Source organism: Macrobrachium rosenbergii, chromosome 16 (genome assembly GCF_040412425.1).
Source record: "Macrobrachium rosenbergii isolate ZJJX-2024 chromosome 16, ASM4041242v1, whole genome shotgun sequence".
Taxonomy (NCBI): Eukaryota; Metazoa; Arthropoda; class Malacostraca; order Decapoda; family Palaemonidae; genus Macrobrachium; species Macrobrachium rosenbergii.
The window spans coordinates 40,515,303-40,539,477 of record NC_089756.1 but is presented as its reverse complement, the minus strand read 5'-3'; the positions used below and the strand labels follow the sequence as shown (position 1 = coordinate 40,539,477).

The following is a 24,175-nucleotide window of genomic DNA, read 5'->3' as shown; positions in this document are numbered from 1 at the left end:
TAGCCTGGCAACATTTCAGTCTTAAAGAAAGATTAAGAATTCGTAAAATCAGAGATTGTGCAGAAAAAATAATATGCACACAGCATGTACTTACTATTCTCTTTCCACACGGCTTGTGGAAACACACTTAAACCATGCCTCACATAAACAGCCAAGGAGTCCTTGATAGTTTCACCATTATGTATGTACCAAAAAGTAAGGCACTGGGGGTTTTTGCGTTCCAATTGGTATTCTGGGGTTTTCAGCCTTCCCACTACACCATCAAGGTTATTCATCAGTGGAGCAGCCATGTAGTGGCCTATTTAAGGTAAAATAGCAACAGATAAAATCAAAACTGACAAAAAGTTCTTAGGGTTATCAAGTAACACTACTATTACAATACTGTACTTAAGATTCTCTGCTTGATGATTTGGTGTTTAACTAAAATCAAACTGAAAACAAGTGCAGCACAAAGGGCATACTTACACTATCATTAATACAGTATCTCTATGCATACAGGTACCAAGAAGAATGTTTTAAATTTATTATCTACTCCCTAGTTGTTTTACGAATATCATAGATACATTATCAAATTATTCCCAAAACATACTCCTCTTTGCAATATCATAAAATTTTCTGGTTTTGAATCAAAACCTGAGTCTGGCTCTTGATATTTACTGCACTTAATCTCATGTGTTAGCTGTTTAAATGCCTGTAAACCATGCGCCCATATAAATTATCTCCTACCAGTTCTTTCATCATCATAAAAACATTGAGATCAGATGTTCTCTTTACAGGGTTTCATGTAAGATATGTTCTCTTCTAAGCTTTCATAACCTTACAGATAGGAGATAATCTACATGGCCAAATATTTCCCTTTTAGCAAATCCTAAGTATTTATAAAAAAAAAAATGAAAGACTTGATGACTGGAGACTGAATTTTACCTCCTGTGAAAGAAAATGCTCACCGTGTATAATGGCTCAATCTACATATTTTATTGTTGTAACAAACACTATTTCTCTTTGTCAATAAAAACACTGTAATTACGCCACTCATGGAAACTATTCTGATGGCTAAAAATGCATTAGTCTCACCATATCCAGTGTTGCAGGTGTGATCTCTCTTTGGGTGAGGAAAGCTATAGTTGGCCTTATTGGGGTACATCCAGATCCAATTTCCTTTAACAGATTCAATCTCAAAGCCACAAAAGGAGTCCTCAAAGTCACACATTACTGAAAAAAAGCATACCTAAAGAAAAACTGTTCTCTCACTTACTTGGCTTCTTACAACAGATTCCTAACGACTGTTGCACATTTCAAAACACTAATTTTTAGAATGAGTGTGAAACATAAAATAATCTCATTATACAGTATAAAGAATATTAAGAGTTAAAACTTGTTTACCTACACTGATCTTTCATATACAGGCAGGCCTTGCACAAAACAAGAATTTGCAGTGAAAAATGCTATTAACTCATGTGTTGAAAATTTCATCCCATGTGCATATTTTACAAAATTATAGTTAATTCCTGTTCTGTATTCCATTGTTTTTAAGATTTTACCCTTAAAACTTTTCTTTCTTAATAATCAAACAATAACTTACATTCTTCACTAGGAGTGTCAGTAGGCTGAAGTATGTCGCATGATGCACCATGCATCAGGATTTCATCAATGGCAATAATGCCATTTTTGTTGGCACCAACAACTCCTTCAATGACCAACTGAAAAAGGATAACACGAGTATATACATTCATACTACTATACAACTACCATACAGCAGTATCCTGTGGATCACTCAAAATTTGTGTTCAAGAGAATTTCTTTAAACACCCAAGTTGAGATTTGTGGGAAAATTATTTTCCCATATTTTCAAAGAAGGGACGGCTAGCTAAATCATATTCTTTTTGACTCTTCATCTTACTGATACATCTACTGCTTATTTGATAATGGTTCTCATCTCTTCTCATCGTGCCCTAACCATCTCAATGTTTCAGATCTATCATAATATGATTGTCCTATCACACTTTAGCCATGAATCTTAGCATTCTACAGTCACGCTTTTCCATAAATCCCCCCGCACCCATTTTCCATGTTTGTGCCTGTCCCGCTACATCACAAAACAGAAAAGGTTTTATACATGTATCACATGTTTTTGTTTTCTCCACCATTCTCTTATTATTTCATCCTCAATAATACTATTGTACTTTAATTTCTGATTGTAATCTCAATACCTGCTTTGTTGTCTAGTGTCTCCTGGGTAAAATATTTGTTCTGTTCCATCTCAGTTTTGCCATTCCACTACACTATTTGCTCTTCCTATACATTTTAGTCATTGGAAATCTCTTATTCAATATTTTGTCATGCTAAGCATTGTTTCACTTACAATGATTTCAAGACTTCTACTCTCAATTCCACCCTTCCATCTTTTAAACATACATTTCCACTACGTATTTCTTGCTCTGATTCTACTGTTAACAATACTATAATAAACAGAAAATCATTAATTGCTTATACCTGACAGACACCAATATTTATCTCCAAATCTTCTGATACATCTGCCTACAGTAACATCACTAGTTCAGCGTGTCTTTCTGGTAACCTCTATTTTCATAATGCACATCTAATTACTTGTCTTGGTACTCTATTACAGGCCTTTTCAATCTCCATATACTGTATATGGTAAACCTCTTCCTATCCACAAGGTCATTCTATAGACACCTCATTATAAAGCCTATGTCTGTTGTTGCCTTCTCTGACATGAAGCCAAACGGACAATTACTGATTTGAATAATTTTTTATCAGCCTTTTCTTCAGCACCTTCTCTAGTATTTTATATTCTACTCAAGACATTTTATTACCCTGCAATTTCCAGCAATAGTGTACCTCCTTTTCCCATTACTGTATAATTGTCATACTTTTTCCCTACTCTTCTGCTCCTATCACCTTCTTTCTCAACTTTTCATATACATATACAGTACTGCTTTTAGTAAATTGCTTGTTATAAAATGCATAAGTCAAATTCTCCAGTGAAAGCCTCATCCTTCCACATAATGTACAGTTGAGATACAAAGTGTTAAAGACTCGCACAGTAGAGAAGGGATCAGTGGACTGTTTACTAATTATGCAGTTAACTAAATAATATAAAAACATAAGAGCTTACTTCCACTCAACACAGCAAATACCATCCACCTTTGAAAATGCAAATCTTAAAACAACAAAATCATGTAGGTACAGCTGTATTACAAATTTGTATTATATGAAGTAGTTTATCCAGACCACTCTTATCTTATATAACCTGCTGACTTTACTTACTGAAGCAGGTGACCTAAAGTCAATGTCAGCATGAGCTGCTATCCACTCATCACCTTGTGGATGTCCTTGAGTCCAAACTATTCTTTCTAGGTCTCCTTCATGCCTACAACAAACAAAATCTCCAATTACTGCAGCAGTTTTTTTTACATTCCTAAAGATTTCAGCAAATTACAGTGAATACACAAGTAATTAAATTGCACAATATGACTTTATTTCTTTATTCTAATACAGTATATATCAACATGCTTAATACTTAATGTGCAATGAAAAAAATTAGTGTTCTGTGATGAATGCATTTTTATGTATCAAAGTTTGGAGATCAATTGCCAATTAACAGTCATTACATAAGCTCTGATGTTATCAAATATCAGAAAAATATATTTTCCACCACAAAATTCCAACAAAGTAATGTAAATAACCACATTCTGACCTGGATATAATCGACAGTTCACCAGCATTTGCACCACTAAAGAAATAATAGAAAGTGAGGCAAAAAGCAGATGCTGATGATGCCTCAAACATCTCAGTTTGAAGAGCTGCAGTTCCCTCACCAGACAGAGTTAAGTACCAATTATCTGAAAATAGCAGGAAATACGACCATACAGCAAAAGAAAACTAAAAAACACTAAAATTTCCCTGTAAAAATACTGTCCTACTGCAGATGTATATGAAATTTATTTCATGACATACACTCCAGTTATATGTAAGCCCACGATGTCAAAATGATAGTTAATATGCCTTAAAAGTGAAAATTGGCAAAACACAGCTTAACTGCGCTCACATATAGTCCCACTAACATAATAAAGTTTCATTTCCAAAGAATCATTTAAAGAAAAAACCATGAAAGGAAGCTCCAAAATATCAGCTTTTTTGCACATTACAGTACAGTATAAGCAAAATTTTGACTTCCTTCTTGGTATAAAGACTGTAAAGACTATACAAATAAAGACCTGGGAAAGATAAATGTAGTCTGATGAAACACACAAAAATAAAGCAGTGCCAGAATCCTGTGCCAAAGAGATACACATCGTGGATGTTCTACCAACATAAAGAATTAATTAGGAAAACATTCCAACTTAAGATATACGGTTGCCTCGTGCAGGCAGTACTAAAGGTTGTTTTAATGCCTCTTCCGCCACAAGTTGCTCCGATTTCTGTATCTTTGCTTTTCATGTATCACCTCTGATCTCTCCTCACCTAGTTATCAAACTTCTCAAACTTTGTCTTGTTCCAATTTTTGCTAACAAAAGAGAACCTTAGTGTTTACCCTATGACTCAATGGATGTGGTTAAGGCTGTTTACAAAGATACTCTGATGAGAAGAAATCCCATGGGGAAAATAATCCAATCCTTTAAATGATTAGACAAAATAAAATAAAACAAAGGATTAGAGTGAACAGATAAATGGGATATGAATGCAAAGCAAAAAGGAATTGAAAAAGCAAATGCTGCTGAACATGGTTATTTATTCTATGCAAAATATAAAATAAAGGAAATAGTGACAGAGTTAAAAAACAGAAACTACAAAGGCACTGCTATTATAACTGTTGATAGCCATCATCCACAGTTTCATGAATAAAAGTGTTACAAGTATCAAACGATAGGACTTATTTCTAACTGTTTAAATTTGGAGAAATAAGGGTCAAAGTAACAAAAGTTTGCATTAGAATATGAACATAAGCAAAACAAGATTATAAAGCAATTATACTGTCATTCTGGAAAAATAAATTTAGTATTTCATTCTCCTGTTGGGAACTGTTAATCTTATTAGCAAGTTGTGCAAGGTGAAAGCATCACGCAAATGCCTTGAGATTTCTTAAATATGCAAAAACCTACAGCAACAGAGGTCGTATATATACAGCATAAATGTCCCTCACCTTCAGCTCCTGAGACCTGATCTAAGGAGTTGTTGCGCTTCCATTTGCCTTCATAACCTGGAACCTCTGTCATGCCACAGACATCATCCTTGAAGTTGCAACCCCAAATATCAGGAATTGATGTGGGTGTTGGTGGCTGTGGAATTGGCAGTCTTGTGCAATTATCAACTGTCTGGAAGTTGAAGTCATCAATTGCAATCTTGGAGTTATTTGAATTCCTTGTCCCTTTGATGTAAAGCTGAAAAAAGAATTTTAGTGTGAATGATTTTGATAAATAATTTTACAGGTCAACTTACACTGCAAGATATATAATCTAATATAAATGAAAGATCTAATTAGATGAATTTCTGTCTCATTTCTCTAAATTTAGATAATGTGAACGCATGCTGGAAAAAACTATTGGAGATATTTAAAGAGAAAAACTTATAAAAAACAATAGTAAAGTGAAAAAAATGTACCAAAGAGAAATAGAATTTAAACCATCATTGAAGGTCAGGTTTTAATATCATTACTATTAGAAGAAAATATAAGAAAACTTAAATTTATAAATCAATATCTTTACTGTAAACTAAAACACACCTGATAAGCAATATCTCCAAGCAAAAAACTCTTGGCTGTTACTTTAATCTGTCCCAGAACCCAGTCCCCTTTGGTTGATACAGTTTCTTCCCAAAGCTCTGTTTCTCGCCCACTCTCTAACCTTGAGCTTATGGACAGGCCTCCAATGTCTCCCTGTAAAGAAAGTAGTTACTTACACCAGATATAATGCACTATCCATTATCAACCATGAAATTAATTGAAAGTTCTAAATTTATGCTTTTACCAGCCTTTGTCTCTGGCCAGTTATCACTTCATTTTCATTCCACACAAATACACTGTACAGTAAAAGCCTCCTGATATGCAACACTTATTACCACTTACTATTACCAATTCTACTGAATACAGTTTAATAACAACAATTAGCTTTTTGCTATATAAACCTCATATCATCACAAGAATGAGGATTTACTTGAAGGTTTGCTGACAATAACCAAAGAGCATAAAGTAACAAAAGAAACTGTATAAAATAATGCAGTATCACTATGTAATGACTGTATATCACTGATAGGCTGCTATTTTTGTAAATTCTATAAACAATGAGGCAGAACGAAACTGAAAGGCCATACACTTCCTAAGAAAACTTTTTCAAAATAAAGTACCCACATGGCAAAAGGGCAAAAAGGATCAAAGGAAAGAAGACAACAGCAAAGATGAAAATACAGATAAATAAAAGACATACCATACAGGTTAATTTAAGCAAACAACCGCAAGCTAAAAATAAGTCAGCAACTGAGGAAATAGCTCATAGTTTTTTAAGCACCACTGCAACTGCTTTTAGAAAGACAACTATCAGTATCAAGGAAGAAAAACACTCATGCTAAAAGCAGTTTGACATTGTGGCACCTCAACTGAATAAAATACTGTACTTTCATTTCACTCCAGCATTCTAAATTCTAAAGGCACCACTACTATGGGTGATTTCAGAATTTTTCCTTGAAATAGAACTCCTGGAAGTTAGCTAGAAGAAAATCTCCCAGCAGTGGTCTAAGTCACAATTGCCACTATAGAGCAAAGGAAACTACCACTGAGAATAACATGTCTTAATATATAGTTCTCAGGAAACTGTTGATATCCAAACAAAGATAAAAAAATTCCAATGATAGTAAAAACATAATGGAGAAAGAAACATAAACAGCATCATCTAAACAGGTACATATAGGAAACCTTACAAACAATCCCTAGCTTTTTGATAACACTATACAAAATGCTTTTCCAAGTGATATGGGAAAATAACTTGGAATTATGTTTAACACCAAATACCAGGACTACAATCAGAACCACTACTTACTGTGCAACCTATGCAGAGTGAATCTTGGAGCTGAAGCACAGAAGAAGATTAATTTTTGTTTTTTCTGAGTTCAATGTTTTTACTTTGAGTAACACTGAAATATATGTTCACTAGCTTATTTTCTGTAAACCAAAATATTGTACAGGATTTAACAGGATATCAAAAACAAGTACTGTCAGCACATAAATGATGCCTTTCAATATTAGCAGCACAGAAAAGTACAGAAAACTAAAATATTCCTGTCTTAAAAAACAACAGCAACCTGCTAACTAAAGTTTCATGCTATAGCAATATAAAGTGGAGTCTATAAATCCACTCCAGTACAGTGGAATAACAAGCAACATATGAGCTTGAAAATTTTGGATCACTTCACATGCAATCATAAGCCAAACTTTTTTTTGTCTACAGGTATTTCGTGGGTAAAAATGAGAAAGACTTACATCCATTAAAAACCAGAAAGCAAAGCAGAATTCATTGTGCTGTTCAGGAACAAGTAGCTGGCTCTCTAGAGTGGCTGTACCAATCCCATCACTGTACAAAAACTTTCCTAAAACAAAAATTTAGATATAAAGTATATTTCAAATTACTATATAGTAAAAATAGCCTCTAACTTTATATTTTTAACAAAATCAATATGTATATTCAAAATCATTTTCACTCCCTGACCTCATTACTTTACAAGGATGTGAAAACAAAACAGGGAATAATAAATATGGTAATATTGCCAAAATGGTAAAAATTAAATATACAGTAGTTATAAAACTTAAAAAAGGAAGATAAACTGACTTTCAATTACAATCTTTAAAGGAATAAGCATACAAATACACAACCTATGTATTCATGTTACTGCCTATTTATTTTCTAAAATCAACAACAAAATATCTTTCTTTCCTCAACAAACCTTCACTACTGCCACTATGATCACTGTCAGGAGCATCCATTCCTAGGGCATCGCTACCCTTTCCTTGTAACCAGTTGGTGTCATCGGTGTTATTTTCAGTGTTCCACAAGTTCTGCCACCCACAAGTTCCCCATTGAAAGGTACAAGTTCCTGGAAAAATAATTTTATACTGAAAATACAACCCAGCTCTACAGCAAAACAATAAAATGCATAGATGCTGCTACTTTACTTCATTACAACTATGTATACATACACTTTGCTAGTGAAAGAACCCATTTCTAATTTTTGAGAGAGGTAAGAAGATTTAGTCCAGTGTCATCAAAATATCCTAGCAATTTCAGTGTTGAGCTTAGTATTTCCATCTAAACCTAAATCAAAATATAAGCCTTAGAGTTTTTCTGAACCCTCTGATATTCAAGGTACACCCACAATATTTTCCTTCTGTATAAAAGTTTTCATCTGCTATGTAATGGATAAATCATGGAACTCTCTTGGGAAGTTTAGTTTTTGATACATAATTGCAAAAATTTAACAAAAATGCCCTATGTACAGATTTAATCAACCATAAGCAAAAACAAAACCTTTTCCATAAAATTTACTCCTGCAAAATATCAGATCTTTCATTGCTATGTGACTCTTAAAACTTGTTTTAACTATCACAAGGACAAGCATAAAATTTGTGTTTTAAGGATCACAAAGACAAGCTTAAAACAAATTAACATTAATTATTTCAGTTCACTATACCTATCTTAGGACACATTCCCTTGACTAGCTTGACATCATCTAGTACCATGAAGCCTTTCTTGTCATACTGCTGCTGCTTTGCTTCCCATACAACTTCAAAGTGGGTCTTGCCTGTTGGTATGGGGATATTGGCCCACATCCAAGTGTAGCCATGATTGCCTAAAAGGAAATGGAAGATTTTAATGCCTTCTAGGTCATAATAAGATGCAACAGCTTTAGTTATCAGGCTGAATTACGAATTTAAAAGGTCTGTGCGTTTCATACACTCTCATCACCTTATAAATACAGTTTCCTCTTGTGATATACAAATACCTAAATTTCAGAATTTTTAATAAAGGGCACTGTATTATGAAATTAATTTTAACATGTAAAACTTGTTCTTATTAGTACATGAATCTGTCTTTGAAAATGAGACAAAAACGATAAAAACCAGGATATGCCAGCCTCACTCTAAAAATGCAGACAAGCCATTAAATGTATTGAAGAAGCTGCCATAAAATAATAATAATAATAATAATAATAATAATAATAATAATAATAATAATAATAATAATAATAATAATAATAATAATAATAATAATAATAACAATAATAATAGTATTTATACTGCAAATAATAGCACATAATATTCTACAATGATAATACTGTACAGTATACAGTGATCACTGCAATAAGAGCATAATGATCTTAACTTGGTTATTTCAATTTGACACATTTCATATTTTCAAATGTTAACCAAGAACCTTTAAGAGCACTTTAAATTCTGTAGTATCTGGAAGGCCAAAGCATGGTAATTTTTTCTTTTACAAATACATGTCACCATATAATACACTTAAAACAGAAATTCTCAGTAAATAAAGGTGGACAAATGTTACAACTGATAAGAGAAGTAAACAGCAAAAGCATGAAACCTACATTTATTTCATCCTCCTTACAACATACATCAGTTTATATTTACCATTTTCTTTCCAAGCTGCTGAAGGGAAAATATCCAAACCATGTCGCACGTATACTGTCAATGTGTCCTTTGTAACTTGGCCGTTATGCATATACCAAAATGAAAGACACTGAGGCTCCTCTCTTTCCATTGTGAACTCAGGTGTGACCACTTTACCTACGACTCCATCTTTCCCATCAGTTAATGGAACAATCAAATAATGACCTGTTGGAAATACAGTACATTTCATTAAAATTACAGATTTTACAGAAACAATGTGCTCTGATGCATCTTGATTACATTTTGTATAAAGGAAAACAGTGCTATCATATGTCATTTCATTGCAAAGAAAACCAGAAAATCAATGTATGTTACAAATGTTATAACAATATTGCCACTTTAAAGCAAATGTGTCTACATAGCAGATGAGAAATTTAAATAAAAATGGAGTTCAAGGTCTTCCCTATAACACCTATATTTCAAAGATCACCACATCTCCCTTACCGTAACCAGTGTTGTAAGTGTGATCTTTGCTAGGATGGGGGAATGTCATATTGTCAATCTTTGGAGACATCCAAAGCCAATTCCCTTGGCCTGACTCAAACTTGAAACCACATAGAGAGTCCTCAAAATCACACATTGCTAATAAAAAAAAAAGCATACTTAAAATGTGGAAAATATCAATGAAGAATATTAATATTCTAAGTAGTTTGTAACTACTGATTAATTAATAATATTCCAGCAACAAAATAAGATAGCAATCACCCAATCACATCTGGGAATAAATGAAAGAGACCTGTAAGTTAAAACTAAAAAACATTAAATACTTAAATACCATTATTTTAGTTATTAATGCCATTAATTATATAACAATTCTTGTACTGTAACTTAAACAAATGTGCAGTATATGCTGAAACAGTTTCCATTGCATTTACAGTACTTTCAAAATACTGTACCATAATACAACTTACTCTCTTCTCCTGGAGTGTCAGTAGGCTCAAGAGCATCACAAGGTTCATCATGAAACTGAATTTCATCCACTGCCATGGTTCCATTTCTGCGTGGCCCAGTTTCGCCTTCGATGATTACCTGATCAAAGAAACCAATAACAAACTATATACGTACACACAAATGTGCACATGCACAAATCACAGTACTACATACTGTGCATGCCATATATTGTGCATGACATATACAGTACAGTACATATATGTTCAGTACTGTATATACAATCATCATCATCATTGCATCGCTGCCAATGATGTGTGACACACTGGGGCCTTTGTGAAATGCCACCACTCATATCCTTCCTGTGCTTTATCTTCCATAAACATTCACTCGTCCCCAGCCACCCCTCTTACAGTTCTCATAATACAACCAGGAAATGTATAACTTTGCAAATTAGTCATACTGTATTGTGCTAGAGCCTGCTCAATGGAATTTGAAAAAACAAAAGCATGAGAAAAAAATTATTTCAACCTACAGTACAAAAATTACATGAGACTTCATGAATCACATATGAAAAATACATACCGAAACAGTGTCTTTAAAATCTATGTCAGCGTGTGCTGCTATCCATTCATCGCCCTGAGGGTTACCTTGTGTCCAGACTGCTGTACCTTTATCTGCAGATCCAACCCTGTCAGGAAAAACATATCTCATTAACATCTTTACAGAAAAATAACAAAAGATGACAGACAAATGAAATGCTAAGTCTATAAATGACTAGTAACCTGATGAAGTCAAATGAATTTGCAACACTAGTTTTAGCATAAACAATATAATTCTACCAAACAAATAATTTGTTAGACAAAAATCATAGATACCTCACCTAAGATAGCAGACTAAAAGGACTGATAATTTTAAATTTTACCCTTGTAAAGTAACAAAAGTACATTTATTTACCTTGACAGAATGGAAAGGCTTCCTGGGTTGACTCCATTGAGGTAGTAATAAAAAGTAAGGCACCTCGTTGGAGCAGCCTCTGACGCAGCCAAAGGAGGAGACTCAAGCCCAGCTATGCCCTCCCCAGTCATGATGATGTAATAATGGTCTGTTTAAAAAAAACAATCAACAGTAGAGGTCAGAAAGAACCAGAAGGGTTTAGCAATATCTTAGGGCTAGATCTGTTACACTACAGCTACCTGATTTTGGTTAGATTTCCAATACAATTTAATATTTCCTATCACTGCAGGTTAGTAGGTCATGAAAAGATCATCATTCAGCTCTGAAATTCAAAATATTTATTCTTGCTCACTTCAGAAATTCAAGCAACCTCCATTCAGATTAATTTCTGAAACCCAGTCAAACCTTATGATTATTTCATTACTGAGTCCCAGTTAATCAAGAACATTTTTTTCTGTACTAAAGAAACAATTATTACTTACATGACTTTCTGAACTTCAATCAAACAATCCTATTACATACACTTCCGAAAATTACAATCCGTTTTATAATTTGATTTTTATCAAATACCTCGACAGTATCCATTAAAACCCTTTCTACATTATTGTATTTCCCAGATGTAATATTATTTAATAGGTTTTCACTTTGGGTTTAGAACACTTTCCCAACATTAAATCACTTCTACTAATTTTTCCACGAGTCTGAAATCATTTCCATTCCCACTTACTCTATCCTCATTTCCTCTGAACCTTAAATCCTTATTATTCCCATTTACCTCCAAACATGGTAAATAATTCATCCTAGTTTTATAACATTAAAAATCACTTATAATATTTATCATTGCCATTTACTTCTGAACTTTACATCATTTTTCTATTCTATCCATTCAGGAGCTTTAATTTTACTAGCGCCTACAACCTAAGCCAAACAGTTTTCACTCCTATTTTGCATTTATAAAAACTATGGCACTTTTCTCACCATTCACTTCCGGCACTTGAGGCAAGGCATCTTCCCGCTTCCAGCTTGCATTAGGGTCGTCGAGTCTCGTCATGTTGCAAAGGTCATCCTTGAAACTGCAACCCCAAGTGTCCAGAAGCTCGCTTTGTTCTTCATCCTTGTGGTCATGTGCTTGGGTAGGAGTGACTGGAAGGTATTAAAGAAATAACAATAAATAATCCCTTTTTTCTGCTGAAGTAACTCAGCAATTAATACATGACTATAACAGCGAATATTGTCTCGTGTTTCTGTGGAGCCATCCCCTCTATTAGGGAAATGGAGCCATTCCCTCTATTAGGAAAATGGAGCCATTCCCTCTATTAGGGAAATGGAGCCATCCTCTCTTAGGAAAATGGAGCCATCCCCTCTATTAGGAAAATGGAGCCATCCCCTCTATTAGAGAAATGGAGCCATCCCCTCTATTAGGGAAATGGAGCCATCCCCTCTATTATGGAAATGGAGCCATCCCCTCTATTAGGAAAATGGAGCCATCCCCTCTATTATGTAAATGGAGCCATCCCCTCTATTAGGGAAATGGAGCCATTCCTTCTCTTAGGAAAAGCCATCTTAGGGAAATGCCATTCCTCTATTAGGGAAATGCAGCCATCATCCTCTATAAGGGAAATGGAACCATCCCTATTAGGAAATGGAGCCATCCTCTATTAGGGAAATGGAGCCATCCCCTTTATCAAATGGAAATGGAGGAGCCATCACCACTATTAGGAAAATGGACCCATAGAAATGGAACCATCCCTTTATTATTAGGAAATGGAACCATCCCTATTAGGAGCCATCCCCTCTATTAGAGAAATGGACCCATCCCCTCTATTAGGGAAATGGAGCCACCCCCTCTATTAGAGAAGCGGACCCATCCCCTCTATTAGGGAATGAATCATTGCTGAAAAGAGTAAATGACTGTTTCTTGGTGTCATATGTATTGCTAAATGATTAAAATAAATCGAGAGGTGTGATAATACACTTATCAGACTAAATATACAAGTAAGTAAGTATCATAATTATGGCATATTTTTTTAAAGCAAATTTAAACAGTATTACGATAAAATGCAGTTTCTGGTTACACCCATATTCAATCTATGAACCTACCTTTCCATTTATAGTGTCTACCGGAAACACTTCAGTGAGCCCAACAATTCTAAAATCAAACTGGTCTACAAATCAAGAATTTACAGCTCCATCATTATAGTTACTATTCTAGAAATTGCAAGAAAGGCCATTTGAAATGTCCCAAACCTTCATGGCTTGGAGCAAAGTAATCTTCACACACATTTATATATTCATCATGTTCCATATATACACATGCATATATATTCATTATATATATATATATATATATATATATATATATATATATATATATATATATATATATATATATATATATATATATATATATATATATATATATATATATATATATATATATAGCCTGCAGTGACTCGGGAGTATGCCCCTAACCAGGCCATGCATTGTTTCATTTTCACCTATCCCTTATTCACAATTTAATTTTCTCTAACATTTGTCCACAGTATTTTCCTTCATTCACCATTTCATATCCTCTGACTCAAAGCGAAGGAAAGAAATAAACTCTCGAGAGAGCAATGCACATTAAACCATATCAGCTTTTTCCCCACTGTTTTAATGGGATGGAATGGAATATATCATTTTGACCAAAGGCCAAGCGCTGGGACCTATGAGGTCATTCTGGCGCTGAAAGGAAAACTGAGAGTAGAAAACTGTAACAGGAGGAAAACCCTCGCAGTTGCACTAAGAAACAACTGTTAGGAGAAGGTGGAAAGTAAGATGACAGAAAGAGAATATGAACGGAGGTACAGTTAAAGGAATAAAAGGGGTTGCAGCTAGGGGCCGAAGGGACTCTGCAAAGAACCATAAAGCCGACCACAAACATTCTTTCCATGCAAAATTCAGAAGCAAAGTTGTTAAAAATGGCTTTACGCTAATAACACTAAAAAAAAAAAAAAAACCGTTCTCCACTTGTTCCTTCGCTTCCAGCATAATTCGAAAGAAAAAAAAGTAAAAGCCTTGAAATCCAAAAGGGCATGAAGAAATTTTCTTTCCGATCGGGATTCGAACCCACGCAGCAAATTTATATTAGAACTATTTACAAAGTACCTCATTTCTTCAGGAGCGAAGCAGACCTTTAAGCGTTTGCACAAGAACACTGATCAATTTAAGAAACAAAACTGAGCTACCACAAAATAAGCTTTGAAGGAATTATGTGGCCTTCATCACCTACAATGAATAATTTCGATGAAAACATGATAATTCTTAGAGACACAAAGTAATAATTTCTTAATTAGTAATACAACTCTTGCACAAACTCCATCTAAAAAAATTATATGATGAACATCTACAAAAACAATTGCCTACAAAAAGACTAACTTAAATGAACGATTACCTTCAGTCGTTTAAAATATAACGTTTATCCTCAATTACTGTCACATATGAACGGCAAACTATCTGACTTCTTTTGTGATATAAACATTAAGAACTGGAGGAGTCATACTCCTTCCATGAAAGGCCGACGTGAAAGGAAACTACACGCTCGCAACCAGCCTCGGCGGATCTCTTCTAGATAGTGACCGCCGAGGGTTTTCGGGGGTCATTATCTAGGACTAATATTTCTTGGGGGTCATTATCTTTATGATATTTACAGAAAGTTAAGTATACCTTAGTTTTACCAGACCACTGAGCTGATTAACAGCTCTTCATGATATTTACAGTCTTTAGTTTATGTTTTTACGGTCGTCCCCAACTGGCTTGTACTAAACACGCCGCAAGGGTGGATACGTACCGGGTTAAAACCCTTGCGGGTCACTATCTAGTAAAGATCCGCCTCGGCGTATAAAAAAAAAAAAAAAAAAAAAAAAAAATCGGAGGAAAAAAATCTGACCTAATTTCGCAGATTTATTGGAACTGTGGTGGCATCAGAGACCTGAGTATTCCAGGAAAATGGGGAACACTTATTTTCAAATTCAACTTCCCTCTACTACCTCCATTTCCAAAGAGAAGTGGTCTCCTAACCACTTATACACTACATCACTATTCTAACTTCCTTTAAAAACATTAAAAACATAAACTGGTCTAGACTTTCATGTATTCCTTTACAAAGCGTCTATACGGTCACTTCTCAGCCTAATTGGTAATTTTACTATTAAAGTCGAAAGGCCTGGCACCACTCTGTTGTTTCTCTTTCCTTCGTGGCACGCCCTTTATTTACTATTCAAGTAAGTTGAACGTCGAAAAGAAACCTTCAAGTTTTCGCTTCAAGCGCTTTAAAATTTTGAAGCTTCAATTCCAGGAGAAATAATCTATATTTAATGAAAAAAACATAATGAAATCAATTTGCATATGAGAACAAGTGTAGCGTAGGTATCGAACATCATCAAGACCCTTAATAATTTATTATACATTTATAAAAAACTTTACAACTCTCGTAATTCAAAATATAAAACTGAAAACCACTATGCCTCTCATCATTCAATCAAAATATAATAATGATGGTAGTTGGGAAATATCGAGCATAACTGCAAACATAATTTCAATTACTAGCGATTCCCTTTGATTTCTTGAATACAATTGAATAGAATATAGACTTTAGGCTGAAGGCCAAGAGCTGAGACCTATGAGGTCATTCAGCGCTGAAAGAGAAATTAACAGTAAAAAGGTTTGAAAGGTGTAACAGGAGGAAACCCTCGCAGCTGCACTATGAAACAATTGTTCCAGAGGGTGGAAAGTCAGATGGAAGAAAGAATATGAACGAAGGTACAGTAAAAGGAATGAAGGAGGCTGCAGCTAGGGCCCGAAGGGACGCTGCAAACACCCTTAAGTAATGCCAACAGCGCACACGTGAGGTGCACTGACGGCACTAACCCCCTACGGGACTGATGTCTTGAACAAGTTGGCAAGGTAAGTCCTTAGAGTTTCTCGTGCACAGGCACTTCGTATCCTCACATGCGTCCTTGCAAGGCTTTTTTGAACCCTTTAGCCGATTCCTTATTTGCTCACAATAATACCTTAATACCCATGTCTCTGAGAACATCCCGAGGTGAAACTTTGGCTATTTATGCACACCTTAGGCATTCCTATTTGGCTCTGAGAACATTATTAGCCTAATATGCCTTTAGGCATTACCTTTTTCTAATAAGGTTATGTGTGGGTGTTCTCGGATGCTACTCGTAACAATTCGTTTTTGAGACGATAGTTACGTGTGCGGTATGTTAATGAGAGAGAGAGAGAGAGAGAGAGAGAGAGAGAGAGAGAGAGAGAGAGAGAGAGAGAGAGAGAGAGAGAGTGCTTTTCATTACCACTTTTTGTGTGTGTGTGTGTTTGTGCAATTCTTACCACCATTTTGGTGGTTTCACTCTACGAAAAGGTCCTCTGTGAAATTCTGCCATTCGCGTCTTTCCCGTGCTTTCACTTCAACAAATCTTCATCCATTCTTATCCTTATGTAATTCTACCACTGTCACGTACTATTCATCTAATTTTGGTTCAAAGGACAAATCCAATCCATGCCCAGTCATCAGACTCATAATGCTGTACTCTTCTTTAAATTCTACTCTCAAATTGGTAAAATCTCTCATATGTTTCACTGCCGTACCATAATTCATTATCGTATAGTCATACTGATCATAATGAACCAGAGTATAAGCTTTCCCCTTTCAAATGGAATTTCAGTTTATGTAATTTCCAAATCTTATTCAGCCATTCCACTGTTGATTTGCTTTGTTGGATCTTTCCTAGACAGTGACCCCCAGGGGTTTTTAACCCGGCATGTATCCACCTTTGCGGTGTGTTTAGTACAAACCCGCTGGGGATGACCATAAAAACATAAACAAAATACTGTAAATTTCGGAAAGATAATGACCCCCAAGAAATATTACAGTAATGACCCCCGTAAATTTGCTGGGGTCACTATCTAGGAAAGATCCGCTTTCTTGAGTCCTATTATCGTTGTTTTTAACACGTAAAAAATGCGCAGAAGTTTCTCCGGCGCAATCGAGTTTTCTGTACAGCGTATAATGTTGTATGAAACTTTCAGCCATGGCCCGGTGGTGGCTTGTGTTTTTGGCACCTATAGCGGTGCCAGACACGAGCATGGTTAACTTTAACCTTAAATAAAATCAACACTACTGAGGTTAGAGGGCTGCAATTTGGTATGCTTGATGACTGGAAGGTGGATGATCAACATACCAATTTGCAGCCCTCTAACTTCGGTAGCGTTTAAGATCTGAGGGCGGACAGAATAAAGCGCGGACGGACAGACAAAGCCGGCACAATAGTTTTCTTTTACAGAAAACTAAAAATTGCGAGGAAATTGGTTTCACTCGCTAAAACCTCACGCTTCGATGGAGTCTCATTCTCAATAAATGGAACCAATAGGTACGGACTGCTCTTCTTTACAATCTACACGTGACAGGAGTCCCCAGAATCTGCTTCGTCAGTGCAAGGCTTCTTTGTGAATTCCAAAATTTATTGTTAGCCGAGATAACTACCTTCAGATTATTCTCTGAACACTCGTAGATGGGGCTCAAGTTATTTAGAAAAATATTTTACCAAAAAACCCTCGCTGGCGGGGGTTATAAACTGGTAGATTATATGAATGGAGAACTAAGAAAAAGAAGGAAAACTATAACAATCAGAGATAATGGTCAATGACAATGTGAAAGGAAAAATAAGTTGCAGCCATGTAGAAGAGTTGTTAGATAAAAAAAAGTATACCTTAGTTTAACCAGACCACTGAGCTGATTAACAGCTCTCCTAGGGCTGGCCCGAAGGATTGGACTCATTTTACGTGGCTAAGAACCAATTGGTTACCTAGCAACGGGACCTACAGCTTATTGTGGAATCCGAACCACATTATATTGGCCGGCCGGAGAGTCGAACGCGGACCCAGCAGAGTGCGAGCCGAGTACGATAACGACCCGTCCAACAAGGAACTTGAGTATGAGCCAGAAATCGAAGAGTACTATTATCATTACTTGAATTGAATTGAATACAGAATTTAGGCCAAAGGCCAAGCACTGGGACTTATGAGGTTATTCAGCGCTGAAATGGAAATTGACAGTAAAAGGTCTGAAAGGTGGAGCAGGAGGAAAACCTCAAAGCAGTTGCACTATGAATCAATTGTTAGGAGAGGGTGGAGAGTAAGATGGAAGAAAGAGAATATGAAAGGAGGTACAGTAAAAGGAACGAAATGAGTTGCAGCTCATGGAGTACACGTAGTAACTCATGCAATCCAATACCCTTCTCCCGCACTCAGCAAAACATATTAAGAAAATTCTTAACAATGACAGACATGCAAATACATCATGGCCAATAAACCTCGAATGTTTGTAAGAGGCCGAAAGATTCTTTCCTACCCATTTTTAATTAACCTGACAAGAGAGCAAAAGAAAAATAGCTCAAAAATGACTTCCTTCCAACCAGTTCACTTCTAATCCATATTAAATACACCTGGTCACGTATTTTCTATTCAATTCACCTGTCTTCGAAAGAGCAAAATCATTGAAGACCCTTTTAATTAATTCTAATTTTTTCTGTTGGCTTTTATTTCTTTTTTCTTTTTTTTTTTGATCAGACAATGCCCGTACCTCTTGAGTTAAATATATCAGGTAAAGTTCAATGCTTACTAAGGTAAACAGTTCATGATATTATTCAACGTTCCCAATTCGTTCTTCTTCTTCTTCTTCTTCTTCTCTCTCTCCCCGTGGACCCGTGGTAATCTTCCTTATCTAAATTCATGCAAACACTCAAACTCAACTCTTGTTTACTCGTCCACTCACCTTTACACTCAATCAATTACTCATTGGTGTCGTCAACTCCCCTCCTCATGTCTGTCAATTCCCTCTCTCATGTCAAGTTAATATCCCGTATTCACTGGGCATCTTCGTCTCTCTCTCTCTCTCTCTCTCTCTCTCTCTCTCTCTCTCTCTCATACTTATAGAGAGCAGAAACAGAAGAAGATCTAATGTTCTGTTAAATAAGATAGCAGTCAAGTAAGAGAATAAAAGAAAAAGTCTTGGGAACCCTCTAACATGGCCATAAAAAGCTTTGGATCCCTCAGTTACTGTCGGAATTAAATGAGAGAATTTGTGGTGGGCGACACTACATATGAGAATCAGCAGAAAATGAATTTCCAAGGTGCGACGACATATGAAAAATTGAAAAGTAAAAACTGTACGTCATGACAGCCACTGATTATATATATATATATATATATATATATATATATATATATATATATATATATATATATATATATATATATATATATATATATATATATATATATATATATATATATATATATATATATATATATATATATATATATATATAACTTATGTATGTGTATGTATGTACACACATATATATATATCTTATATAAATATATATATATGATATCATATTTGTGTGTGTAAATGTGGAATCAAGTCATTAAACCCCTTTTTGATACCGAACATAATTCTGAATGGTTATACAAAACAAAATTATAAAATAAAAAAAGCTTCAGGAGCGGCAAACCTCCCCAGAAAATACATATTTTCTATCTCTCCCTTGTCTTCGGTAAAATGTTAGTCCAAATCCGGGCTTAACTTCTTCATAATCGAGAAAATAAACACACAAGTAAACAAACAAACCGAATAAAAAACAAATCATTCGTGATGGAAGTGATATATAATACTTTATGGTCAACGATAAGAATCGCACTCTTTAAGACCTATTCAAGGCGTTCTTTAAATTGGCATCAATAATTATCCTCCAACCGCTTACAAACGAAAACCTGTAAGATCCTAAAACTGTTGGACTTTTACAAACGAAACCTGAGATCCTAAAACTGTTGGACTCGAGAGAGAGAGAGAGAGAGAGAGAGAGAGAGAGAGAGAGAGAGAGAGAGAGAGAAACGGCAGCATCGCCAGAGTAACTCTTACCTTGAAAAGCCGCCAGAACCCAAAGGATTCGGAGTAACAAAAACAAAGTTCCTCTCTCCGCCGCCATGACGACGAAGGTTTCGAGAAACGAAATCAGAAATTAAGTCTTCCACAACAGCGTTCGAATCTCGGTAACAAATATCTATTTCCTACTGTACAAATATAACGAGTAACGTCACTGTCACCAGCAGGACTAGAAATGGCATCGATTAGAACGCCCTTCTGTACGAGAGCTACTGTTTGTGTTAAAAGATTGAGATCTCAATCAACAGCTAAACCACAATAATAGACATATGACTGATAGATGACACATCCGCGCCAGGGAGGAGAGATAAGGAAAACTGTACGTAAAAAGAATGAAATCTAAAATTGCTCGGTCATTATCTTGAGATTAAATAACAAAAGTTACTGATTGCAGAAACCGCGGATGGAATGTTGCAACCAAGAATTGTACAATTGCTACTCTCGCATTATATGGGACTTCTAAAAATGCAAGTATACATGCGTATACTTATTATATAAAGTCCATGGGAGTGTGTTTATGCGTAAAGGCACATGCTGTACATTAAAGAGCCAAGTAGGCCTATATTCATTGATAACGCTCAAGCTATGACAAAAAAGTAACCCTCTGTTCCGATTACCGCAAAAATATATACGATGAAAACAAATTTGATTGAAATACCTAAAGTTCGAATACCTAAAGGTTTTGAAAATTTTATCAATCCATCATTTTTAAGCTAGACGCAGCATGCATATATATATATATATATATATATATATATATATATATATATATATATATATATATATATATACATATATATATATATATATATATATATACATATACATATATATATATATATATATATATATATATATATATATATATATATAAATGGGGCTGTGTGACACTTTTCAGGTCATCACGTCCCATATTTTACTGTGGTAGGAAACGATTTCTTTCTTTTCAGTGTGAAACTTCCACTTTGCTTCTGTTGTCATTCGGGGTAGGTCTCAAGCTGGCAACTTTTCCACATCTCCAGGCATAAGTTATGTAATTTAACTCAGTTGCCTCGCCATCGGCGTTTTTGTTGAATAGTCAGAGGTGGAAGAGTACGTGTGACGAAAGATGTAACTCTTGCATTGGAGAAAATTTTCGGTTGTGATTCTCTCTCTCTCTCTCTCTCTCTCTCTCTTTCTCTCTCTCTCGCTCAGGAACCAATTGGTTCTTAGCCACGTTAAATAAGTCTAATCCTTCGGGCCAGCCCTAGGTGAGCTGTTAACCAGCTCAGTGGTCTGGTAAAACTAAGGAATACTTCACACTCTCTCTCTCTCTCTCTCTCTCTCTCTCTCTCTCTCTCTCTCTCTCTCTCTCTCTCTCTATATATATATATATATATATATATATATATATATATATATATATATGAATATAAGAAGGCCCATAAAACATTATTTAAACGTTGAAACCATATATTTCAGGTACTTGCTTCTGTGCCCCTGTTCACTGGTAGAATATGGATGTTACAAGGGTATATATACAAAACATAAAGGTGTGACCTTAAGGCTCCGATGGTATGACGGTGACCGTTTCCTAAGAAGGAGGAGAAAGACCAATTCCTAGTGGTTTTTGGCCTCATTAGCTCCCGTTTGGCGATGGATCTGGAGGTCACGTTTCTTGGGTCATCTTCAGCAAACCAACAATATGAACCTGTCAGGAGGACATTGGAAATCGGACGACATCGACGCCTTAATCCTCAGACCCCTCCTGAAGAAGATGACCCAAGAAACGCGACCTCCAGATCCATCACCAAACGGGAGCTAATGAGGCCAAAAACCACTAGGGAATTGGTCTTTCTCCTCCTTCTTAGGAGACGGTGACTCTTAGAAACGGTCACTGTCATACCATCGAAGCCTTAAGGCCACACCTTTATGTTTTGTATATATACCCTTGTAACATTTCTCTGTCCATATTCTACCAGTGAACAGGGGCACAGAAGCAAGTGCCCGAAATATATGGTTTCAACGTTTAAATAGTGTTTTATGGGCCTTCTTATATTCATATTACACTGTAGTATTACAGGAAAAGACATTCATATATATATATATATATATACATATATATATATATATATATATATATATATATATATATATATATATATATATATATATATATATATATATATATATATAATATATATATTAAATAAAAACGCCGATGGCGAGGCAACTGAGTGAAATTACTTAGCTTATGCCTGAAGAAGTGGAAAAGTTACCAAACTGAGAATTAGGCTACCCCGAATGACAACAGAGGCCAAAGTGGAAGTTTCACACTGAAAAGATGGAAATCGTCTCCCACCCACAGTAAAATATGGGACGTGACGACCTGACAAGTGTCACATAGCCCCACAAGAATGGAAGGAATGTGTTCTTCAGTTTAATTTAAGAGTCCATAAATAGTAATATTAAATAAAAAAAAACCAAGATCCAACCTTAGACTTCCCCTAAAGAGGAGAACGGCCGCAAAGCCATGGATTCAATTACATTCCATAAGAAACGGGATATTAAGCCGGCTCAATATGACATTAAGTAAAAATGGAAGACCAAATGTCTAAATTGTAACCAATTTATCTTAATTCGCTTCAGAAAATTTAGCATTAAAAACTGTATAGATTGTAAGTGTCCGGATTTAATTAACATCTTATATCATCAATAAAGTAACTGAATGGGAGAGAAACTGATCCAGGATGAAACTTTTCGGGGACACACTGTTCAAACCGTTATTCCACACGTAAAAATAAACTGAAATTAAATGCCGTTTCGAAATTTCGAGAGCTTAGTAATAATAGCATGGTTTCCAAAGAAAAAGTAAAATGCCTCCTCGAAGCAGTTCGTGAAATAGCATGAAACACTCGTTATACATCACATAAAACGGTAAATAAAACGACTGGCAAAGTGTCAGTGATCGCTTCGAAAAAAAGAAGAAGCACAATTCTGCCCAAAAAAATGTATGGTCTAACAATAGCAGGACACTAGCCTACCCCCATCTACATATGGCAAAGAAAACATGTTCCCGGGTTAGTCATAATTTGGCTACACCACGATTGTTATAGTGTGGATTTTGATCCAGACATAGTGTACACGACGCGTAATTTGCACTACCTTCAGATTACTCAAGTTTAATTAGTGTTCATGGTCTAATTCAGAGAAAACTATAAGAAACGTCCTAAGTACTAACTCGGCCTATGCTAGGTCTATGAAAGTTACTGGACATCTATAGGCTAGTCATGAAAGGTTCACAGCCTTATCAGTCATCTGTGAACGAAATCTAACAATATCCACTTACCATCTTCAACTTCAGATACTTCAGTACACAGCTGAAAGAATTATCGTCACAACAGAAACTGAAAAACAATATCTATGCACACTTGACACTAGGAGCTCAAGTGTGATAGCGTTCCATTGTTTTTGTTTGCCCTCTGCTGAGCCTGGTCGCGTTCGTAATGGATCAAGTAATATTTTTTGGCACCAATTGTCTAATTTCCTTAAGCTAAAATTATAAGGTATTAATAAGAATCGATGTTAAATTTTAAAGGAGATGGTCGCATAAAAATAGTAATTATATATAATAATTTGTGAATGAAAAGTATTGGAAC

At 35.3% G+C, this 24,175-nt stretch overlaps 1 protein-coding gene across 1 annotated transcript in view; it reads right to left on the bottom strand.

Moving 5' to 3' along the window:
• The window catches only part of LOC136846940 (MAM and LDL-receptor class A domain-containing protein 2-like), a 212,146-nt gene extending 191,432 nt beyond the window's left edge, over positions 1–20,714 (bottom strand). The window contains 17 exon segments of the mRNA XM_067118195.1: positions 95–298; positions 1,075–1,212; positions 1,583–1,700; positions 3,292–3,394; positions 3,722–3,866; positions 5,168–5,405; positions 5,747–5,899; positions 7,496–7,602; positions 7,957–8,106; positions 8,701–8,859; positions 9,659–9,862; positions 10,142–10,279; positions 10,609–10,726; positions 11,171–11,276; positions 11,543–11,690; positions 12,521–12,685; positions 20,514–20,714. Coding sequence (XP_066974296.1) covers positions 95–298; positions 1,075–1,212; positions 1,583–1,700; positions 3,292–3,394; positions 3,722–3,866; positions 5,168–5,405; positions 5,747–5,899; positions 7,496–7,602; positions 7,957–8,106; positions 8,701–8,859; positions 9,659–9,862; positions 10,142–10,279; positions 10,609–10,726; positions 11,171–11,276; positions 11,543–11,690; positions 12,521–12,685; positions 20,514–20,580 — 2,461 coding nt within the window. The 5' untranslated portion in view covers positions 20,581–20,714.
• Positions 20,715–24,175: the final 3,461 nt, after the last annotated feature.